Source organism: Aricia agestis, chromosome 11 (genome assembly GCF_905147365.1).
Source record: "Aricia agestis chromosome 11, ilAriAges1.1, whole genome shotgun sequence".
Lineage (NCBI taxonomy): Eukaryota > Metazoa > Arthropoda > Insecta > Lepidoptera > Lycaenidae > Aricia > Aricia agestis.
In genome coordinates, this window is record NC_056416.1 from 16,130,887 (window position 1) to 16,147,464 (window position 16,578).

At 37.8% G+C, this 16,578-nt stretch overlaps 1 protein-coding gene across 2 annotated transcripts; it reads left to right on the top strand.

The window, feature by feature from the left end:
* Window positions 1-453: 453 nt before the first annotated feature.
* LOC121731758 (dynein light chain Tctex-type 5-like) lies at window positions 454-8,057 on the top strand. 2 transcript variants are annotated; one of them, XM_042121355.1, is made up of 4 exons: window positions 454-547; window positions 4,874-5,051; window positions 6,896-7,042; window positions 7,799-8,057. In XM_042121355.1, the coding sequence occupies exons 2-4, from the start codon at window positions 4,881-4,883 to the stop codon at window positions 8,033-8,035; spliced, it is 555 nt and encodes a 184-aa protein (XP_041977289.1). In that variant the 5' UTR covers window positions 454-547; window positions 4,874-4,880; the 3' UTR covers window positions 8,036-8,057. The 2 variants fall into 2 exon arrangements, with proteins under 2 accessions (XP_041977289.1, XP_041977290.1); XM_042121356.1 differs by lacking the exon at window positions 454-547 and adding an exon at window positions 4,658-4,686.
* Window positions 8,058-16,578: the final 8,521 nt, after the last annotated feature.

Consider the following 16,578-nt stretch of genomic DNA (forward strand, 5'->3'; position numbering starts at 1 on the left):
AATTTGCCCATAGCTAATATGAAATGTATTTATGGTTTTTAAATTACGCGTCAAAAACCATTTTATTCCTTACGCCCGTTCCATTTTTTGCTGTTCCATTGTTTGTTATCTATGAGAGGCTGGGCCGGCCTTTCATAGATCCTCAAAACAAGCAATCTAAATCATATCCAACACGATTTTTTACTTTGACGCGGCGTCACCTTAACGAACCAAAGGTGCTAAATAATCAAAATATAGGCTCCTGTCAAAAGACCCCATAAACTTGGCTTAACTGTATATGATTGCATATTGATGTAGAGGAGGTAGTTAATTTTACGTTACAACGAAATAACCTCAAAATAACGAATTCTTTAGCCACAAAATGGTAAAAACAAACAAAAGGTCGTTAACATGAACACTAAACATTAGTGAATTAAGTCGTAATCTGGTGATCATTATTATTTCAGGTCCAAATCCTGGTGAGTTAGGGCCCCGCCGGGACTCGAACCCGCGCCCCTCATATATAATTCCGCCTTTCCTCAGCTTCGTTAGTGTACCTCGGTCGCAGGTAAAAAACCCTTATCAACTATTCATTTGTATGTTTGCTTTTATTGTTTAATTCCCTGTATCGGACATTTTGTGTAAAAATTAAATTATATGTTAATTAATTATTGTGTTTTAAATATATTATTGTTTATAAAAAGTAAGGAAACATATTTAGTACTTATTTAACTTAACTTCTCGAATAATCTTATATTTTCCAACTTTGAAACCTTTCATTTTGACGACTATTGGCCTATGAATCATTGACCAAGTTAAATGTCTATTAATCTATATTCTACAGGGTGTAACAAAACTAAGTGATAATACTTTAGGGTGTGTACGTGTTCCTTGTAGAGACTTCACTGTGAAAGTAGCAGCGCTGAAGGACGAATTTTTTCACTTTTGTATGGGCAAGGGCTGGAGCGTCACGAGTTTCCCCATAGCAAAATGAAAAAAAAATTTGGTCTTTCAGCACTGCTACTTTCACAGTGAACTCTCTACAAGGAACATGTACACGCCCTAAAGTATTATCACTTATTTTTGTTACACTCTGTATAAGGATGATTCCCGTTGCCATCCTGAGCTATAGGGCCTTATTACTCCTGCCGAGTAGGGGGCGAGACATTGCCCTCGGCCGAGTACATCCATGTTAAACGTGCCGAGTTCTCAACCGAGATCAATGTCTCGCCACTCTATTCGGTAGGTGTGACATGTACTATCAGAGAAGTTGATTCCTATGCAGTTGACGGACCTACTTTAATTGGTTGGTTTATGTCAATTCATCAAATACTAGTCGTGATCTGACGGCTAGGTTTGACATAACCGACCAAACTACGTAGGTCCCCCATCTGCCAAAGAATCAACTTCTCTGATAGTACAATTGTACGCAATACTCGGAAAATACAACAACCCCGCCAAGACACAAGTCTGCGCGTTCACCACTAAAAAGTCACCAATGGTCGTTTATCCTCGTTTCGAGGGCACATCTTTAACCATCTCCCCTAGCATTGAGATACTTGGCATCAACATATCGAGCGAAGTCCAGTTCCGATATCATCTTGAGGGTAAGGCCAAATTAGCCTCGAAGAAGCTTGGCGTTCTTAACAGAGCGAGACAGTACTTCAGTCCGGACCAACGCCTACAAGTCTACAAGGCGCAGGTTCGGCCTCATATGGAATATTGTTCTCATCTCTGGGCAGGGGCGCCAAAATACCAACTGCTCCCTCTGGATCGTATCCAACGAAGGGCTGCTCGAATTGTTGACTGCCATAGTGTTTCAAACAGCTTGGACCCCCTGGAATTACGCCGAGATGTTGCTTCACTCTGCATCCTCTATCGGTTGTATCACGGGGAGTGCTCTGAGGAATTGTTCGGAATCATACCACCTGCAACTTTTCGCTATCGTCCCACGCGAAAAACATACCATCCTCATCACCTTGATGAGTGGCAGTCTTCCACAGTGCGTTTTTCGCGTAACTTTCTGCCGCGCACTGTAAAACTCTGGAATGGGCTGTCACCAGCAGTATTTCCGGACCGATACGACCTGCAAACCTTCAAGAAAAGAGCGTATACCCTCTTAAAAGGCCGGCAACGCACCTGCAGCTCTTCTGATGTTGCGAGTGTCCATGGGCGACGGTAGTTGCTTACCATCAGGTGACCCGTTTGCTCGTTTGCCCCCTTATTTAATAAAAAAAAATATATAAATAAACAAAGATTCGGACGAACCGACAATTTTCCGATAGTAAAAAGACCTTTCTCATTATCAAACTCCATGCCGCCACTTTCATCGTTATAATTTCGATGCAAACAAAACATTACCTTTTTATTACCCAAACAAATCTACTTTTCCTTTTATTAGTAAAGAGAATTTCAGCATTTCATCAGCATAATTTTCCTTTGTATATGAAAATGCAGAGCTACATAATTATACACCGCAGCAACAGTATACAACTGCAGAGAATAACCTTGAACTTACGTAACGCTCTTGCAACCCCTCCGCTGCGCACGTTTCGAGCTATATCAAGCTGCAGTTTTAAGTGATGGTATTGTAAAGGAGACAAGAGTGGTTCTGATGAAAGCCATTGAAGTAGAAAGTGTTGGCAAAGAATATTTCAAGAAATAACAACGGCATCTCAATTTTTCTTTGAGAGTTTGTTTCGTTAGTTTTTACCAGTTAAGTTATTTTCTGTTTACTAAAAGAGAAAATAAGTTAACTGGTAAAAACTGACTTTGGGTATGGAACCTTAAATACTAATTTAAGGTTCCATACCCAAAAGGTAAAAATCGGCCAAGTGCGAGTTGGACTCGCGCGCGAAGAGTTCCGTACCACAATAGAGCAACAATAGGCTGAAAATTGTGTCTTTTGTATGGGAGCCCCCTTAATTATTTAATCATAATATTCATACGTGAACGAAAAACTTTGTAACCCTTTTTACGAAAAATGGGGAAACGTAGGTGCATGAAATTTTGCACAGTTATAGTTTATATGGTGAAGGAGTGCATCGAACTAATATTATTTTGAAATTATGCTTTTATCATACATTTTTTAACAAATAAAACATTATAATAATAATAGCTCCCACACCGGTATAGACGTCCCCTGTGGCTCAGTTGGTTACAAAAGGAACAAAATCTTCCTGGGTTATAGATGTTTAAATTCGCGTTTTATTCGAATGCTGCTGATGGCAATGCTTGTTGATTACACCGCTACAGTACAGACTGTATTTAATAAACAAACCTTACATAACCCGAGATCTTCGCCCTGAAGGGCTTCGACCCTCTGACGTCATAGTGCTGCACGTTTTTAAACTTGGAACTTATTAAGATTATGGTAATGCAGACGTTACTTTACGCGAGAGAATATTATTGCCTGCGTCATGAGAGACTGTTTTATTTGAGTAGTTTTAGTACGATTATTTTTGGTTATTTAATTATTTTGTAAGAGTACATAATATAATATCTTAGGTTTCTAAGCTATGAAGGAGCGCACAGGCCATTTTACTGAAAAGAAAGTTATTATAATGTTTATTTCTCGGCACATTCAGCATTTTGGCGACATCTATAGTTGTAGTATAACGATCACTTTTGTGAAAATGAAGCTAATTTGTCAAATTATCTAAAAAGTAAAATCCATTCTAATATTCTTTAAAATGCGAAAGAGTATCTGTCTCTCTGTTTGTTACCTTCTCACGCCTCAACCGCTAAATCGATTTTGCTGAAATTTGGTATTGAGAAAATTTGATTTCCGAGAAAGGACATAAGATACTTTTTATCCCGGAAAAATGTACGGTTACTACGGAATAAACGAATTGAGGTACAATGAAGTAGCGGGCGTTATCTAGTCAAAACATCTGCAAATATTCTAAGCACAACCTTATATGCTAGCTCTCAACCAAACCTAACAGCGTAATCTTGGAGTACAATAAAATATGCATATTACTAGAGCTAGTATCCGTCCTACCTCGTGCCAGGCCTGGGTAGACCGGGGTTAACAGTCGCGTTATAGAGGACAGCTGATATAACCAATACTATTACACTATTGCTGAAACGATCAGACGTACCGATTTCCAGTGTTAGAATTATCATAGTATCTTTCTATGTATTTTACATACCATCTTCATGCATAGCTGGAATTAAAGATTAATTTGATTAATGAGAAATAGCTTGAGTAGCAGTTATGGTCAGGAAGCCCTAGAACATCTATCATCATTTTATTACTATCAAGCTAATTTTTTGTGAGTCGCTACATTTTGATAAGACGAACAACATTTTTATTTTCGAAAAATCTCGAAAGTGGTAGCTAACAGAGACAGAAAGGATTTCATACTTTGACGTGATGGTCCTAAAATATGGTGTACTTAATATGTGTAAAAGATTCGTAGAAGCTGCCTATAGCAAGTAGCATAATGTCTTGTCCCGTGAATTAATTTATGTTAGTGCCAAATTTCTTTAAAATCGGTCCAGCCGTTCACGCGTGATGCTGAAACTAATGGAAATAGGTCTGAAGCCCTAAGCTAATATATATTATTAGAATTAGAAAGAAGAAGTACCTAGAAGTACGCTCTCTTTTTACTTCAACTGCTATGAAAAAAAATAAGGCGATTGACACATTTTAAAGTCAAAGAAGAAGAAGAAGAAGCACTGAAAAGAGGAAAACTTATTAAAGTATTTTAATTATTCTTTATTTTAATTATTGTAAGTAACACGAAATTTCTTTATTACCATACCAAAGGCCTGTTGAACTCATAAGTCATAAAGTTGATACTTAATGACTTATGAGTTCCTAGTAAGTATATTGGTTTTATAACTGCTGAAGCACTTTAAATAAAACCAAAATTTTTCAAAATTCTAGCTTCAGAATGGATGACAAGACAGAAGAAAAGGATCAGAGGAAGAGCAGAGTGTCCATCATGGGCCGAAGCCGGTCTACTCGCTCCCAGTTCAAGTCCTTCAGCAGGATGAGGATGAGGTCTCACTCCTATGGGTTCGGCAGCGTCCACGGAGTACGACCCTCGGAACGTGGGTCGCAGGTGATAAACATTCACACCAATATTATAATGTGAATGTATGTCAGTCTGACTCTATGTTACCTCTTCAAATCCAAACCGCTGAACCGATTTAGCTGAAATTTTGTTTAGAAACTTTGAGTCCCGGAAAGGACATAGGATTTTATCCCTGAAAAATGTACGGTTCTTGTGATCAACGTATTTTGGCGCAACTAAGTTGAGGGCATCATCATCATCAGGCATCAAATATAAAATCTATACATCTATACATATAAATAAAATTGGAGTGTCTGTTTGTAATATTGAAAGAACCGTTTTTTACTAAATGCATATGAATGTATATAGGGTACAGACACTAAAACAACATTATTTTCAAATTTTTGTCTGTATGTCTGTTTGTTCCGGCTAATCTCTGAAATGGCTGGAGCGACGTTGACGGGACTTTTTTAGGCACATAGCTGATGTAGTAAGGAATAACTTAGGCTACTTTTTAACTGACTTCCGAAAAGGAGGAGGATTATTTCACTTTTTTTTATAAATGAACCAAGGGTTTTTTTTCTATTTTTTATTACCTTTGTTATCACATTTTGCTGACGCGGACGAAGTCGCGGGCAACAGCTAGTATAATATATAAATGAGAAAATGTGTCTATCTGTTACCTCTTCACGCCCGCTGAACCGATTTAGCTGAAATTTAGTATGACGAGGAAGGACATAAGACGCCACAAGACAGTTTTTGTTGCGAAAAAATGTACGGTTCCTGCTTCCGGCAAAGCGTAGCATAACAAGATAGGCACCAAGAATGAATGTACTACGCGTATATCAGTAGCCTTAGCACGGCCACTAGTAGAAATGCGAAAGTATGGACAAACTGTGGAGATAAACTTAAGGTAGCGTTCCGATCTTTTTTCGCTCCCAAAAATTCAATTAAAATGCCACTTTATGACAGACTATAGTCCTAAAAATTCAAATAATATCCTACCCTATGACATATACTATAGTCTGTCATAAAGTGGCATTTTAATTGAATTTTTGTCGGTCGCGATTGGCCGCGGTAAAGATCGGAACGGCACCTTTAGTTTATGTCCACAGTTTGTCCATACTTTCGTATTTCTACTGTAGCCATGCTACGGGTGGGGGAGATAATAACATCTTTTCCAATTTTGCAGGTCATCTCCTGATCTCTTAGTTTCACAATAAAAAAATAAACCATTATTTCGGCTCCCATTATTAAAGTAGTATTAAAAAGCAATTGTATCTTCATAAAATGTTATTTTCTACCTAGGCACCAAGAAAAAGGAAACCTTCACAAGGCGTTACAAAGACCGCTTCTTGTTAGTGAATAAAAACCCTCAGAAAACAGCTTGCTTTGACGTACTTTTATATAAGTAAGAAGTTTATCAACGTAATGTAAAGTTTATAAGAAGTTACGTTTTTCTTTTAATAGTACTAGTATATTTGCGCTCTATTTCAGGGGTCGGCAAGTAATTTTAGGTACTGTGGGAAAATTTTAACGAGGTCCAGAAAAAACACACTTGTCCTATGTAGTAGTATCGACAAAAATTTATTTAAAATTCCACTTTATGACATAAAAGTAGGATTACGTTATAAAGTAGGATTTTATTTAAATTTTTAGGACTATAGTCTATGTCATAAAGTGGCAATATGTTTGATTTTTGTCGATCGCGGCTAGCCGCGGTAAAGATCGGAACGGCACCTTCAGTTTATCTCCGCAGTTTGTCTATTCTTTCGCATCTCTACTGTAGCCATGCTACGGGTGCAGTACGCTAGCCCGCTACTGTATCAATGTACCATCGCCCTAAAATCCAAAGCCTATGAACAAACTCTTTATGTTTCATGTCCTCCTAGTTGGCGCCAGAGTTCAAGCGTCCCCAGCTTATGTACCTCAACACGTACCAACTGAGCAGCTTCAAGCCTTTTGATGTGACCCTGGTAAAAGCAGCCGTGGAGCATTCCTTGGATGACCACTTCAGCGACCATACATACCACGCTCAGGTAGAAACTAACTCTAAAGTACTTATATTTCTCTGAGATGATGACCATAACGATATTTATTTATCACACGGAAACCATAAATTTTTCCACAATACAACCATCCCATATCTTTGCCCGTATCTCAAAGTATCTCTCTTCCCTTCCCTTCTAAATCGGTTCAGCCATTTAATCGTAAAGAGTTAACAGGCAGACAGATAGACAGACACACTTCTTTCGCATTCAAAATATTATTAAAGATAATCTTTACTAATATTTTGAATGCGAAAGAAAGAGCTGACTTTTCTACAGCGCCTTGCTTATTATCTTAATCTTAAAAGATCATACCTTCTCTTTCATACATACGGTAAACGAAAGAGACACGAAATAGAGAGATATACGTAGGAGAGCCATGCTTCGGCACGAATGGGCCGGCTCGACCGGAGAAATACCACGTTCTCACAGAAAGCAGGCGTGAAACAGCGCTTGCGCTGTGTTTCGCCGAGTGAGTGAGTTTACCGGAGGCCCAATCCCCTACCCTATTCCCTTCCCTACCCTCCCCTATTCCCTTCCCTTCCCTACTCTCCCCTATTACCCTATTCCCTCTTAAAAGGCCGGCAACGCACCTGCAGTTCTTCTGATGCTGCGAGTGTCCATGGGCGACGGAAGTTGCTTTCCATCAGGTGACCCGTTTGCTCGTTTGCCCCTTTATTTCATTAAAAAAAAAGACAACATATTTAGTAGGTTGGATTACAAAATCACATAAAGCTTCCCTTGCAGGCGTCTCCAGCGTTAGCCTTACGAGTCGCCAGCGAGATCCTGAAGAAAATCAAGAGTATGGCTTTCAACCGGTACCGCATCATAGCGGTGGTCAGCGTGGGCCAGAGACGGGCCCAGAGCTTCGTTAACGCTGTCTCCTTCCTGTGGGACCACGAGAGGGACACCTATGTGGACGTCCACAAAGAAACCCCTTCTGCCTTCATCCAGGTTACCGTGTTTGGGGTTTACTTGGATTAGGTAATAAAATACTACAACAAGACATAGAGAGGTTTGTTATTTTTTTCCTGATCCTCAAGAGTGAAAAACAAGAGTTACCGAAAATTTCTGGGCCAGGATTTCCCGCTTTCGTAGAGCTAGTATAAGCACAGAATAGATAATAGTACAAGTAGTATAAGCCGCAAAGCTTAAAGACTAAGGGTTGATTCAGACTGCAACGCGATGCGTAGCATTTCTAAATTTGTATGGATTTGACAGATTTCAATTGCGTCAGACGTCTTGCGATTTGCGAATTTGTCAAATCCATACTAATTTAGAAATGCATCTACGCGTCATGTTGCGGTCTTAATTGACCCTAGGACAGCTTAAGACAAAACAACGTGTCTGACTGATCGCGATCTGCAAACAATGTCCTGTCCGATCATTGTTTACCTATAGCGTTTTCCCATCCGTACCGCTCACGCCTTAAAGCAACACAAAAATCAAACATTGCGTCTTCTTCTCCCATTTTTAACCGTCTTCCAAAAAGGAGGAGGTTATAATATGTTCGTCTGTTTATATTTTTTTTTGTATGTTCAACGATCACTTCGCCGTTTGTGGACCGATTTTCAAGATTTTTTCGCTATTGTATAAAAAATGTAACTTGATGATGGGATCCATAACTCGATTAGTTATTCCTCGCTATTTATACCAAAAACGCATTTATCTTGATATGATAACCTTCAGATGATTGGGAATCGTAAAGTCGGTACCGGCTAAGTTCTATGTCAAGTGTTTCAGTCCTAGGCTGGTACCGACTTCAAACGAATAAAATTTGAGTACAAATAAGTTGAGGTTTAGTCGAATATTGAAAAAGGCACTAATGAAGAATAAGAATTATTGCATACTTTTTAGATCGTTTTAAGAATATTGTTTTTACCTTGGAAGTCGGGTTCAATTTTTTGTTAAAAAATAATAATTCTAAACCATAATATTAAAGTTTTGCGTAGGCTATAAGAACCACAGAACTCTAATATTTTTGCTGGTATTCACTATAAACTCAACACGATACGCGGTGACCTAACCAAGTCGAGATGTTACGTTTAATATTGCATGATCTAATTTCAAACAAACAGCTTTTCTAGCCTCTCCAGCTCATATAATAATATGTTCTAAGCATTCTCGCTAACTGTAATGTCTTTTGGACGAATCCCGCGAAATTAAACTCGGTAATATTTCATCCATATAGACGTCTGACCCCAAAAAAGGGTAAGAGCCGGGTTCTTCCACATTCCCTTTCGTTTATGTATCAGTTTTAACTTTTATCATAATAAGCGACATAGTAGTATTTTAGTTGGTTTGATGAAATCTATTTGGTCGTTGTTAAGGATTACGGTCCTAACCCCTTTTTTTTGTTAAATTTTGTATACATTCTTGTTCTAAATCATAGAACATAACTGCATTCATAACTCAATACGTAATTTTTTTGTGGCTTAGTACACGAATGCTTAACAGCGTTCAATTTTTTTCTCCGCGTAATATATTCAGTAAAAATTTGTCAATTCGCTATCTCATCAGACATACCAATGTTTTCAGGGCCGTGTGAAAGACAAGCTATTGTATGGTCTGATTTCTCTCTAATCGGCGACCAGATTTTTAGCAATCTCTTCTTATAATTAAATATCTCTTTTTATAATTAAAAAAACTCTTGCCCCGTCTGAAAAAGTAGTCTGCTTTTAAAACAATATCGCAAAACTCGCTGAATATGCATGAAGTTTTATTATCGAAAAGTGAACAGAACACACGTTCGTTTGTTGCACATAACATTTTATTAACCTTCAGATGATTGGGAATCGAACGACGATGAGTAAGTTCTAAGTGGACAGAAGGGACGCAAAGATTTTTTCGATTGTCAAAGACTCTGAAATGGACGACCGACAGGACTGGCAAGAGAGTGTAGGACTAACATTTTACATGCCCGTCCTACGCATGAATCGTCTTTCAGAATGAAATATTATTTTCTGTTTGCCTATGCCTATGGTAAAGTAAAAACTAGCGCTTAAACTACTCACGTGATTTTATTACTATGTAAATTAAATAATGATATTTAGTCAATTCATTTCAAGGGGTGCAGTGATTTCTTATTTTTAATTCACATAATTTGCCTATTAATTCAAAATAAGACAAATCATATCGAAGGTACCTATTGAAAGTGGGGTTTTTTATTCGATGTTGCGGCTCTGCGTTGGCTACTCTCATGTGAGTACGTCGTTAACATTTTCACTTGCGCGTATATTCCGCGGCACGTTTTAGTTCTCAGTTTACGATCGACAAAAATGATAAAAATACCAATTTTATCAATATTGATCACAATTCTAGATTAATAATAACAAAGTTACAAGTTTCTTATTATTCCACACTCACGCTTAATTAAACCGCTAAATTGATTGAGATGAAATTTGGTATGAAGAGACTTCGTATCCCGATATCCTTTGTCGAGATTAGAGTATTTCAGATGTGCAAAATGTACGGTTCAGGCGCGTATATACTAGTTTTGATGTGAGAGAGCCATGCTTCGGCACGAATGGGCCGGAGAAATACCACGGGCTCACAAAATGCCTGCGTGAAACAACGCTTGCGCTGTATTTCGCCGAGTGAGTGAGTTTACCGGCGGCCCAATCCCCTACCCTTTTCCCTTCCCTACCCTCTCCTATTTTCTCCCCTACCCTCCCCTATTCCCTTCCCTATCGTCCCCTATTACCCTATTCCCTCTTAAAAGGCCGGCAACGCACCTGCAGCTCTTCTTATGCTGCAAGTGTCCATGGGCGACGGAAGTTGCTTTCCATCAGGTGACCCGTTTGCTCGTTTGCCCCCTTATTTCATAAAAAAAAATTGCTTGTTTGAAATCTAAAATACAGATAACATAGCAATAACAGAAATAGATATCTTTATAAATTACAATCGGGCGTCAAAACATAATACAACGCGATCCAGACAGTCTGGTTGGTATTAGATATTTGCATAGAAAATAGAGACGAGTCTCGCTATAAAAGAAACAACATAGTCATTCTATCCAACTGGAAATTATTAAAAGTGAAATGGATTTTTATGTTTTTATTGGTGTTAAGTGATAATAAAAAAGCTAAATAACATAAGTCAATAAAATAAGAGTTTATTTTATTGACTTATGTCTTATTCACTCAATCATATAGGAAGTATATTTTTAATTTACAAAAATTTTAATTCTTTAAACGACCAGTTTCGAACTTATTCTTTGAGTATTTTTCACCAAGATGTTATAGTATCCGTTACAATCTGTATCATAATTATTATAAGATATATTATACTAAGCATATCGTGTAATGTATAATATTAAAAACTTTTATTTGTAAACCTCCTTTATAATACTTCATTGGTTGAGTGCCTAGAACAGAATACAAATGAGACTCAATTAGTCTATAATATAAAAATGAGTCGCTGAATGTGTTGCTAAGCGCAAAACTCGAGAACGGCTGAACGGATTGGGCTAATTTTAGTCTTAAAATATTCGTATAAGTCCAGGGAAGGTTTTTAAGTGACACGAAGTTCACCGGGACAGCTAGTTATTAATATTATAAAGCGGAAAAGTTTGTTAGTTAGTTTATTTGTTTGAACGCGCTAATCTCAGGAACTACTGGTTCGATTTGAAAAAATCTTTCAGTGTTAGATAGTCCATTTATTGAGGAAGGCTATAGGCTATATTTCATTACGCTAATACTATTAGGAGCGAAGTAATAGAGGAAAATATGGAAAAAACGGGGGAAATTATTTGAAAGGGCTTATCTCACGAACTACTGGAGCAATTTTTATGTTATTTGGCACAGATAAGAAGTAGACCACGTGAAGGATCATAGGCTATTTTTTGTGGACCAATTTGTCTGCGAAATATCTAATTTATGCGAGCGAGGCCGCGCGGAACGTCTAGCACATAATAATATTATTATCATATTATGTACAAGTAATAGGTTTCTGGCATATTTTAATTTATTTAATCCGTCATACGTAAGTACACAGTCAGTATCAAAGCTCAAAGAGTCTCGTAACATAAAATTATTTCCAATAACTATTTTTGTGTAGAAAATAGTTTCAAAGAGCGAGCCCAAAGGTAACATACCATTGTGCGCTCAAGAAATGTAAAAGGGTTCAAAATGAATTCGTTTTGAATACATTAAGAGTTATGTATCTCAATTTTCTACCTTACGTCTTGATCATAAGAAACAGAATCGCGCGGCATCGATTATGCTTACATACTAATATTTGGCGGCAAAATCACATGCTTACACAACTGTTACGGCCCCAATGGCGGTATTCGGCGCCATAAAATGCCCCTAAATTTAACTCCGCTTATAATTACAAGGAATTATCTAAGTTAAACATATAACGGGGCAAAATGTCGTTAGATTAGACGCCTACGCCGAGTTTTCCCCTCATTAACGATGAAATTACGTTTATTAATTATTATTTCGACAGTAAATACTGAAGGAATTGTGTAATATTGAAAACAAAGTTACATTTTACGTCATGATAAATTCAATGTATAGACTAGTCACTAGAGCTTTGGTGCCAAAAGAAGATCTTTTAAGCAAATTAAGTATTTTACTGGGCCAGCCTTGATTTTGTCATTTGTGATCTGCTCTTGATCAATCCGTCTTCAGAAACTTCGTATTGCGCTTCAGGAGCGCTGTTTGGCCCTCCTATTCCAATCATAACTTGAAGATCTAAAATATGAAGATCGCAAATATGAAGTTAAAAATAATATGAAAATCGGAAATTTACGTTCTGTGTATATTTTCGATCTTATTATTTACCTTTTTTTATGAAATAAGGGGGCAAACGAGCAAACCGGTCACCTGATGGAAAGCAACTTCCGTCGCTCATGGAGACTCGCAGCATCAGAAGAGCTGCAGGTGCGTTGCCGGCCTTTTAAGAGGGAATAGGATAATAGGGGAGGGTAGGGAAGGGAATAGGGTAGGGGATTGGGCCTCCGGTAAACTCACTCACTCGGCGAAACACAGCGCAAGCGCTGTTTCACGCCGGTTTTCTGTGAGAACGTGGTATTTCTCTGGTCGAACCGGCCCATTCGTGCCGAAGCATGGCTCTCCCACGTATAGAAGGTGCCGCAAGGCCGTACTAAGAGAAATTCAATGATTACTTAGCTTTAATGTAAAAATTGATTTGATTTGATTTGATTTGGTAAATATAAATCGTTTGTAAAGTTAAGGGACTCCTTATTTGCAAAGGACATTTCTTAGGCTGTTAGGACTGTCATATTTTATACACGGCCGGGTGTACCTGCCCAAGATAAATAATTCACGCCAAGGGACATAATATTTCAGCAGAAATTTCTGTTTGAACTTTTCAAACGGTTTATTCGATCCTTAGCTATTTACTACAGCCGGGTCACCGAACACGTCAAAATTGGGTCTATCGGTTTTGTGTTTCGCTGACAAATGGATATTTTACGTTTTTTAAAATAAAATAAGGGGGCAAACGAGCAAACGGGTCATATACAGTTTTCGTAGACAGCTGCTCAGATTTCGTAGGCTTATCTAGAGTTTCGTAGGCATCGGTACAGTTCTCGTAGTTACCTCATATCTCCACATATTTCATAGGCTTCTCTACCGTTTGAGTTGGCACCTGTACAGTTCTCGGAGACACCTGCACAGATTTCGTAGGCTTCTCTACAGTTTTCGTATGTACCGGTAAAGTTCTCGCAGACGCCTGCACAGATTTCGTAGGATTCTCTGCAATTTTTGTAGGCACATCTTGTACATTGTTATCTAAATTTGTCCAGCCATTTATGTTTGATGTCGTGACTAAGGGAAATCGGGTTCTTTCATTTTGCTCCTTCTTATAACTTTATTACCTGTATAGTATACTGTATACTAGCTTACCTCTACAGCACTTTCAGCTATAAATCTGAGCTACAAAACCAATCTCAAGAAGTTCGCTATTATTTATGCTATTCACAATTCATCCTCAGTTTTAGATGTTGAAATAAAAATGTATTTATTAGTCTGCAGTTCAATACTGCAAGTAGTGTTGGGACTGAGAAATAGACTATTATTCTACTATTATTGTTTATTATTTTCGGTAATAACTTAAGTATTTTTTGAGTTTCAATAAATAAGTGCAGTGCTAAAGTAGGTACTACAATTTTTAAAGTGCAAGGTTTTTTTTAGTAGATACTTGAAAGTATTTTTCAACATTAAGTCATTAAAACTGACCAACGAAATTCCTACACACGTAGGGATTTCGTACTATAGGGTTCCACGATGCGGCGTCGTTTCACGATGTGACGTCACGACGAGCATAGTAAAAAACTACATCGCGACAGCGTAACGTGCCACGGTACACAGCACGACGTCGCGTCGTAGAAACTCACGATGCGTGTTATTCAAAATTCATAGAAATTAACTGCGACAATTCACCCTCCATTGTATCGACGGCGTCGTGCCGTGTACCGTGGCACGTTACGATGTCACGACGACGTAGTTTTTTACGATGCTCGTAGATTCCCACGACGTGACGTCGCATCGTGAAACGACGCCGCATCGTGGTACGATACTACGTCGTATCTTGTTTATGTGTCCCGGCCCTTACTAATAAAAAGTTATACAACGTATAATCTATAATATTCTATACGATATTCTGTCCGACAAGAGCAAAAAATTATAACCTAGCCATTGTATAAATATATTTTTACTGAAGGGATTAGGATAAACTAAAATATTTATTATTAAATTCTAGTAGAGTGAAAGCCTTCACTATCGAGAATTTTTTCACGGCTCTGGGCAAATGGACGCTCCAGCGACGGAACAAAGAAAAATAAAATCGTCCGTTCGCTATGACCAGTGAAACACAACACTGGATATTTTATTTATATTTTTTAATTAGTTGAGCAATTCATTATTTAATTGTTCGTTTACTATTTCCTGTTAGATTTAATTATGAGAGTGTTAGATGTTTAATTTTTGTTGTTTCATACTTTTACGGCCGCACTCAAGATGGTTATTGATAACTTTAATTAATAAGATTCTATCAGAAACTCCTCTCTTATTTGTCAATCTTTCTCATTAATTAAAATTAGGTATTAAGTGATCATTTATTGTAGTTGTGGAATGTTGTGTGGAATGAAATTATTATTTTATAATAATAATAAAAGCAAAATAAAAACTTGAGAGATGTCAAGGGACACCCGGATGGAACGAAGTTATATAAAAAACCAGGTTGACGCCCAGGAATATTATCAACGCCCTCTGCCCATACAGCGTAGGAACGAATAAAAATGTGTCGTTACAACTTTTTCAGTCTAGCCCCCTTTCGCAACGCGCGATAAGGAACTTTGTTCCAATTATAACTAAACAAGGTTAAGTATTTTGGCATGAGTTTTTATTAAGGTGATAGTGATAATGAATTGACTAAAAACACTTTTTTTACCAGAGGTTAAAAATTAACACCTAGAAACTTTTGTTATAAAAATTGCAGGCCTTTAAATTTTAATGTAGCATGAAAGCATTTCCGGAGAGAAATGGCAGCTGATTACAAAAAGTTTGCATTCTTTTGACTGCAAGCAATATTAGCACGTGTTTGTTTATTGAAATCATTAAAAATTATGAATTTAATTTCATGTGCAACGACAGGGTTCCAATTCTTATAACTAGCATCTCGCATCGTAGTAAGACGTTCGATATTCGAATGCGAGCGGGGCAGCCTAGCAGTATTCATCAGAAACTGAATGCAAGTGCATTCAGTTTCTGATGCGCGCGTAAAAGCTATTTGGAGGATATTATTTATTATCTATACAGGATAGATATTTAGAGTTTAGACTCTATAGTTTTTGTCTAAAAGCTACGCAACCATTTTGACTGCCGGTTCAGCAGTTTGGCCGTAAAAAGGTAACAGACAGACGGACAGACAGACAGACACAATTTCGCATATTATAAATGTGAAAGTTTGCTAACCCGATTTTGCTGAAATGTAGGTCCGGGAAAGGACATAGGATATTTTTATCTCGGAAAAATGTATGGTTCCCGTGCGATAAACAAATCTTAGCGCGACGGACTTGCGCGCATCATCAGGTTACTAAAAATACTGTAAATAGTTACTGCGTTACTTTCAGGACACTTCTTCCCAAGAATACGTCGTTTGTGGACTTTCGTTCGATTGCTCGCACTAGAATTGTTCCCCAGCAATTTGACTCGCATTGCTCGTTTAAAAAGTTCCCGCTTCGGTATTGTTTAAAAATTCAGGCAATGCTTTTATAGGATTTGCTTTGAGAGTTGTTCTCACTCCGGGCTAGCTGGTGGGATTAATTTACAAATGATCGTGCTGTGATGAAGCATTAGTTTAATTGGTGGCTCAAGTCCCATTTCATAAGCGCCTGCTAGCGTTAATCGTTGGTTAAAATGTTATGCCATCTTTAGAGAGTCCCAATTATGACAAAAGGGGAGGATCATGATTTCAAGTGATCGTATGCTCTCTATGGTTAGTCGGATTTAAGCTTGAGAAGTATCATTATTCATTAGATTTGTTTTGATCGCGAC

What these genes read in the sequence shown, in the direction of transcription:
- LOC121731758 (XM_042121355.1), top strand. Translation starts at nt 4,881, where the DNA reads ATGGATGACAAGACAGAAGAAAAGGATCAGAGGAAGAGCAGAGTGTCC. An exon ending in CCTCGGAACGTGGGTCGCAG is followed by an intron (nt 5,052 to 6,895) that starts GTGATAAACATT and finishes ATGTCCTCCTAG; the next exon opens with TTGGCGCCAGAGTTCAAGCG. An exon ending in ACCATACATACCACGCTCAG is followed by an intron (nt 7,043 to 7,798) that starts GTAGAAACTAAC and finishes CTTCCCTTGCAG; the next exon opens with GCGTCTCCAGCGTTAGCCTT.